The sequence below is a fragment of the Haliotis asinina genome, chromosome 15, assembly GCF_037392515.1.
Source record: "Haliotis asinina isolate JCU_RB_2024 chromosome 15, JCU_Hal_asi_v2, whole genome shotgun sequence".
Lineage (NCBI taxonomy): Eukaryota > Metazoa > Mollusca > Gastropoda > Lepetellida > Haliotidae > Haliotis > Haliotis asinina.
Window position 1 is genome coordinate 42,884,213 of NC_090294.1, and position 8,202 is coordinate 42,892,414.

At 35.7% G+C, this 8,202-nt stretch overlaps 1 protein-coding gene across 5 annotated transcripts in view; it reads right to left on the minus strand.

Annotated features, from left to right (window-relative positions):
- LOC137265274 (dematin-like) overlaps nucleotides 1-8,202 on the minus strand; it is a 124,062-nt gene extending 115,860 nt beyond the window's left edge. For 4 of the 5 annotated variants that reach the window (XM_067800632.1, XM_067800630.1, XM_067800631.1 and 1 more), the window contains exon 1: nucleotides 8,039-8,193. In XM_067800632.1, coding sequence (XP_067656733.1) covers nucleotides 8,039-8,042 — 4 coding nt within the window. In that variant the 5' untranslated portion in view covers nucleotides 8,043-8,193. Of the gene's footprint in view, nucleotides 1-8,038 lie in introns of all 5 variants that reach the window. The other variant, XM_067800633.1, reaches the window with a different exon arrangement.

Below are 8,202 nucleotides of genomic sequence, written 5' to 3' on the forward strand. Positions count from 1 at the left end.
TAACAGGTCTGGACGCAAAACGATTCATTTAAAACTTGGGATGACTTTATAAGTGATGGTACTGAAAGCACCATTTCAATGGCTCTCGTTTATAAAGGTCACATGAGATCAGTAAACTTTCGACAGGTGCCCTCTTAGCAGATACAAATAAATTCTCATCAAACCAAATAGTGAATTTTATATCTTACAAATGAAAACATTTTTAACACCCGTGTTTTGCACAAAGAGATTTTCACCTTGAAAAACAATTATTCACAGAATATTATTCTTAATTTTCTGTGATAATTATCACAACCTCTCAGAAGTGATAACATCTTATCTATCAGAGTGGACTCTGGAAAATAATGACTTTGAATCCGACTACAAACTTGTTTGTTCACAGGCTTGATCACACAGTTGTAAGTTTAGTAAATATTTTGTGATGCAAATTCCTGAGTACAGTGGGCCCTGGGGCAGTAGTGACTAAGGTGTTAACTCGTCATGGGTTCGATCCCCCACATGAGCAGTGTGTGTGAAGCCCATTTCTGGTATCCCCTGCTGGGATAGTGCTAAAATAATCAGCATAAAACTAAACTCACTCACTCCTGGCTACAGATGTTTACTTTTTAAAATATTTTATAAAAAATTTCAATGAACATACTAAACTGTGTATATCCTGACTGAAGTGAGCTTTGACATTATCACAATAATGCTGTGAAAACTGAAATGTTTTACAAATAGTAAAATGTTTTTTAAAAATGCCAAGTGACATTTATTTTTACCAATGCAACAGAAACTAACCACTTGATAAGTCACAAAAATAAGAGGTCATCCTAATCGACTATCCTGAGGCATTTAAAATATCCACTTTCTGTCACCATGAAAGGATTAGTTCATTGTTGCTGAAACTTAGCCTACACCCTTCTACACATGTGACCTACTTTTGCTGACCTTCACCTATATCTTATTTCAAAACATCTAATTCAGAAAAAGTACCCACATTACCAATCACTAACAAAGAAATTCTGTCATTTCACCTGAACCCAGCCAATGTATGCCACAAAACTAGACACAGTTCCTGAAAGAAAATTTGTGTTTGATTTCTTTCCAAACCTGATGAGCAGCTAAAAGAAATGGCAAATCTGCACAAATGAGCTTGTGAGATTTGAGAGAGCAACATTTCATTCCACTCCACAAAAATACTATCTTGCATACTTTTGCTCAAAGAAATATTCCATCTTGGCAAACCTTGAGAATGTCTGCTATTCCAATCATTCTGAAATTTTATAAATAGCACTCATCTGCCTTCAAACAAATTGCATAAATAGTAAGCAATGCCAATTCATACAACCCTGTTCAGAGTGAGTTAAAATTTAATGTTGCATGAGCACCATTTCAGTCGTATAGCAACAAGACCAAACCCCTTTAGAGATACAGAATAGGTTCCTGGAAGACCTGCACTCTGGCAGGAGGTGACTAAACTGGATCAGGTAACCAGGTTCAGCGACTTGGTTGAGTGCGATTGTACCTGATGCTGAGTGTTGCTCCTTCTATCCACCACTGGTTTGTCCACCTTAGATTTGAATATTTACAGGATGCTGATAGAATACTGATGAGTGGCACTAAATGTCATCTACTTACTCAATTACAAGTATATCACTTTACTGAATGAGTGAAGTACTGGGTGAGTGAGTGAAGTTTTTGGACACCATAAATGGGCTTCAAACATTGCACCCATGTCTTTCTGCCTGATGAGTGAGCGCTTTAAACAGTAGCCTTTCCAGCCACAACAAATGCACCTTAAGGCCAGACCCATTTTTTTTGTGTGTTTTACAGATTTTTATCCTCTGGGAACCTAAAGGCAGGCGAGGAAAAAAAATAAAAATAAAATTTCCAATCAAAGTAACATTCCTTCTAAATACTCAAAGTATTTTACTTTTGGCAATTTATGAAGTGAATACGGGTCAATAAACAGCCTAAAAGTTTTTTTTTTGTGAGTTTACATTTTTAGCCAAAACATGTGGACTTAATTTTAGGATATTATTTTTTTGAGGAACATTTTTTTTCTTCTATTATTATTATACTTGAATAAATACAGCAGGTGGATACGTTAAAAAAAAAGAAATAAAATTGGTCTGGCCTTAAGATGTTACACACAATCAAAGATGGTGTAAATAAATAACAGGTACAAAAAACACAATTTTGTTAAGAGTGACATTGGGCACTGACAGATAATTTAGGTGTGTCTTTGTGATAACAAGTTTACCCGTACTTTAAGTGATCAATTTCAACTTAAAACATCACACCAATTATGCAATTTCAATGCAGGGTTCTATAAACACATTACACATTAAGTAAACCTGTAAAGTTTGAAAGCTGGATTCCTATCAGACTGCAAGAATAGTTCAGCGTCTTATGATGTTCAGGACCCACACACTAACCCACAAACTAGGTTATTATCAGAAAACGGGATTTCCTGTTATGCCCACTGGCATGCAGACTGGCCACACCCATATTAAGCTGTAAGACTGAGAGTAAACGGTTTGATCAAGAACAAACTCTGGCATTCACTGCCATTGAATCATTTGAACTGGTCAAACTTATAGCATTTACCATTAAATGACCACATGTAATGGGAATCAGCTAATCACTGTTAGCAGTGCAACAAAGGCAAACTGAAAATATTTCATCTGCCTTATGTCAATATTAACCACGCCAGGTCACACGAAAAAAAGCACTATTTTGATCCCTAAGTAATATAACTTTTTTAACTTTTTTGCTGATAGCAGTCACTTAAAAAAGAAGAAAAAAAGTGTTGACTAATAGCGAAATCTCAAAAGTTCTGCTCAAGATAAGGTGAAAATACTGCTGTTCCTATACCCAACATTACTGGAATGTGTGAACGAACACATTGTTATCTAGTGACTCCATTTGTTACAGACTGTCTGCTCTACTGCAGGGGATAACACTTCAAAACTCCAAATCCTGTTGAAAGATGGGATCCGGGATCATGTACGACCTCATTACCAGTCAGTGAGTCAGAGGTGACAGAAGCCTGTCACAAAAACAATACACCATTATAGTTAGTAGTTAATGCCGCATTTGGCAATATTTCAGCTACATACTGGCAATGTGTAAATAATCAAGTCGGGATCAGACTATCATGTGATCAACATCATGGGCATCAATGTGCACAATTTGGATTCAGTGACATGTGTCAACCAAATCTGCGAGCCTTGTCATCAAATCCCATTAGATGCCTCTTCAAACAAACACAAAAAACAGTTCTAACCCACGTGTTCATACGCAATATGTCATTAACAGTATTATATATAATGATAACTACTAAATATGAAAAAGTATTACTAAATATGAAAAAGTATTACTAAAACACCACTATCATGATAAACTGTATCAGAATATGTACTAAACACCATGTATTTTAGTCAACTGATGAAATGGCGAAAAAAACATATTCACCTACTTACTCATAAACTTGCTGAAACTCTATAACCACTAATTATGATTATTTTATGTTAGACTGATTTTCCCAACAAGTAAGCCTCTGCAGGTCAAAATACATATATAAACATATTTGCATGTCATGTGACACTGACAATGCAAGATGGTTTATATAAATATATGACAAGGTTCAAAATGCAGGATGATTCCTTGTTTCAGTCACACCTTGTTTCAGTCACAAGCAGACATATTACTGAATCAGAAATGTTGATATATAAGATTCCATACTTACAGCCCTTGTGATGAGAATCATCATTAAGATACCACTGTATCTAACACTGGATACTACTGTTACAAGAACACTATGACGTCATCAAGCAAAATGTTACCCATCCTGAGTATCAGATATAATAATTAACACCTGAACATCACATTTCATTCATTCATATCATTACCAACTACCAGTGGATCATAAAAAATGAGAATTGCTAACACTAAGCCTATTGACAAATTCTGACATTATCCTAATGCTTCATTAGAGACCTGAATCAACAAGCTCATTCTAATATCATCATCTCAGCTAAAGCATCATTAAACATTAACACAATCACTCTGTGCTGAAACTCTAGCTTTGCTTATAATCAATATGGCTCAAGTGACAACTAAAGAGATATATACCCAACAATCTATTAATTTTCAGGGCAGTGGGGTAGTCTAGTGCTTAAAGCATTCACCTGTCATGCCTAACATCAAGATTTCCACATGGGTACAATGTGTGAAGCCCATTTCTGGTGTCCCTGCCTTGATATTGTTGAGATATTTCTAAAAGCAGCATGAAACTTCACTCACTCACTCACGCCAAAGACCCAGATTCGATTCCCCACTTGAGTACCTTGTGTGAAGCAAATTTCTGGTATCCCTGCCTTGATATTGTTGGAACATTGCTAAAAGCTTAAAACTATACTAAGTCGGTAAGTGAATATTCATTTTCATAATTAGAAAGAAACAACACAGGTCTTAAAACACATCCTTGCAGCAGCCACTGTAATTGATAAACCTTACAGGTGATTCATGTATGAAGAATGTTATCTGGTGTTTACGCTACCAGATAACACTGAGTACTACACCACTGACACATAATGAAGTACTGGAGCATACAGAGCTATGCTTTAGTGAACTCAGCCTCCGATTAAAGAACTTAATTCATTCGCCACATGTAAACAACTTTAAGATCGGGTTTTAAGTCATGTCTGGATATGAATGGAATGAGCCATAATTAAATACTGATAGATAGCTGACAAATCATGATCTATATTCCATTGCTACACAGGATTTGATAACAAACTCAGTCTGCAGCAAATTAACTTCAGGAAGGATGAATGACATTTCTGTGATGACTTCCATTACGGATTGTAGTGGCCATAATAAGTACCTGAACTACACAGAAAACTGACAAAGGTTGAATTCATGTGGACCATGCACACATTCAATTTCAGACTAACAGAAAGGAAATCCGGAGTTCAAATGTTTGTCAAACTAAATAAAAAACTACAATAGTTTCAAGACAGATAAACACCCTTTAACATTTCTATTTTTTGCAAGAAAACATTGGTAAATACACAAGAGATGCAAATATCATTTTCGGTCCTTACATCGGGTTCTTACACACTAAGATTCCGTACAGACTGCCCTTCAAGTTAGAAAAGGCACTTATTTAAGCTGTGCACTTGCTACAAAACCATAGTATTGCAATTATTCTGATAGAAATGAAGATCAATTCTATTGATTTGTGAAAATAGAAGTTCGTCTGTAACCCAGTGATGTTGTTTGTTTTATTCCAAGACTGTATTAATATGAGAGATGTAAATTAGTCATTGCATTAACAGGTCGACTAGTAATAACATAAGCCAGTCTTAAAAGCCTGCAAGTTTATTAAAGATACCATTAACAGATCAATCAACTCAATCTTATGAGCTTTGGGCAAATTTGCATCCCTGACTATAGGATCAGAGTGTAGTACCACTTATTAGTCAGACTATTCATCATATTAGAGAATATTATTCATAAAACAATCCTCTTCAATTCTTATCCCCTCCCTACTACAGCATTCACCTCTCATCCCTTCTTGGCTCAAGCAGATAGTACTCCACCAATAATATTCAGCTTGGTAATAAGGAGACCACGACTGCTCCTTTACACTAAAGAGTTCCTCAATCTGATTATATACATTTAACTTTACACATTACTATATTTAGGGGACAATAATCTCATAACAGTGTTAAAACATGTCAATGAAATTGACTGGACAAAGTATGTTAAGGCCAAGTCTATTCAGGCCAGTATGGAGACGGCTATGAGGGGCTCAGGCCTTTTCGTTTTATGTCTCATTTATGTTGTTGTAAATCAAATTAAAACAATTGCCTTATATTTGACAAGAGTTTGACAAATTAGTTCCATTAAATGTAAAAATGCATATTCCAAAGAGGGTGTTTAGCATTTCCACAGTAACATATTCACTGTTCTGAGATTGAAATGGATGTGATACGTTGAAGATCAATAAGTACACACTGTATGGGATATTGTTTTGTTAATTGAATCATTGTTACTACATTTATTGATCAATGCTTTGACCCCAACCCAGTAAAATGGAAAACCATGTGTTGCCTACTGGTTGCACAAACTGTCATGAAGTCGAAAATGTTTTTGTTGTTTTCATATGAACATATACAGAAAAATAATACAACATATGGCTTGGGGTCAAATGTCAAATCTAAACTGACACATCATCATTGGTGTAATCATAAAGATCAAAATTTTATAAAAGTCAATAAAAAAAAAATAAAAGTAAATATGCACATTAACAAGGTGGAATCTGAATGAATTCAGTCCAGCTTGCATCTTTCCCTAGCTGACTCGAGGGAGCTTAGCTATGGGGTAGAAATGCATGAGTGTAAGCAAAGGTAGGTTTGTGTATTTAGATGCTGCTGTGATGATTTTATGACGTAGGCATGATATGTACACCTCGTCTCGACGCAATGTAAATCACTTGTGTACTACACATCACCGTAATCGGAATCAACATAACAACACATACATTTCAAACATACAAGGAAAAAAGGTTATACACAATGTAAATAGCTCGTCACAAAAAATATAAAATTTAGAAGAAGGAATATTGATTATTTAAAACCTGGGAGAGTTGTTTACAAAAATATTAAAAAATTTTAATCCACAGTGTTTGCACCAGTACCCCACGACCATCTCACTGAGTACACTGATCGTATTTCTACTGTGATCCAAACTGTTGCTCAACAGTGAAATCAACATGACAAATAACTGTCGACAGGATTACACATCAATGTATCTGCAGTATATCTGCTAAGACATGACAAAATCATCACCCAGGTATTAAGGCTGCATGACTCACTGCTCCAGCAATGACATGGTGTCAAATTGCAACATTCACACCCAAGCTTAAAATGCATGTAGCTGCAGAAGACATTTTTGTTGGCACAAGGCATGGATTTTTTTTACACTTTTTACAACCATGTTTAGCAAAATAACCAACCAAGATAGAACACTCAAACCATGCTTGCATCACCACTACCAACTAGAGTGAAATCCAAACACTGACTGTAAATATTTTAGAACAAAAATTTATTTGAGTCATAACTGAGCATTTCCTATAACTTGATTCCTTCATGGCCAAACTAATTCTATTTTTGTGTCATCCCATTGTGGTTAAGTGCTACAGGTGTGTAATTAATAACAGAAGCAGATGCGGGGCTGTAAAATTATTAGATGCTGTAATTAAGTGATTGGCAAACAAAGATTCATGTGTTCATATTCATATCAAACATAACAATCATTAATTCATCAGCAGCTTGAAACATTGTGATTCAAAGTTACAGGACCAATGTGATAGTATGTAAATGCACCGCTGTCCTTAATTAATCGATTACTTTTAATTTAATTGATAAGAGAAAGAAAAGAAAGAGAAAATTCAAAATCATGACCTAAACGAACTGAAAATGTAAATGAAATACCGGTAGATCATATATTTCTGCTCCATACACAGGTATTTGCAAAGCTACAAGTAGCACTATTACACTACATGTATGTACCGTTATTGGTCTGGTACACTATTGACAAGATTTCATGACTGATCACGACTCAATAGGATGAGACAAACTAACAGGCCACACAAAAGAATAACAGTTTCTTTACCGCTTTGTTTAAGATGAATGGAATGTGCATTAGATTCGAGTAAATCGCTTGTGTTTGACCTGATGTGTCTTCAATCGACCCGTCCCGCCATTTTGAATACAATATGCATGCGATATGCGCTAGTGCAGCCGCAAATTCGAGCTAACGGTACTCGAGGGATGTGCATATTCTGAAATAAATGGGTTGTAATTTACAAACAGCATGAGCTGCAGGAGAAAATACCTATACCCCATGTGTACAAAAACTAATGTCAAGGTCGAACCGGCAACATTCGCACTGATAGAGATACGATCTGCTACCGGTAATGTGAAGCGAACGTTGCTAATATTTCTGCAAACGAAGAAAATATACGAATAAAATGTCTACTTACCCATGGTGGAAGGATAAAACTCGGGCAGCTAGGAAAAGTAAAATATGTTAACAGCTAATTATTTGTCCACGAGAAAAGGTAAGTGTAAATTTCCTCATCCTAAGAGCATCATGTCTACGAAAGACCTTCCATCACACTGTTCAACACAGAGCACTGAAGCTGTT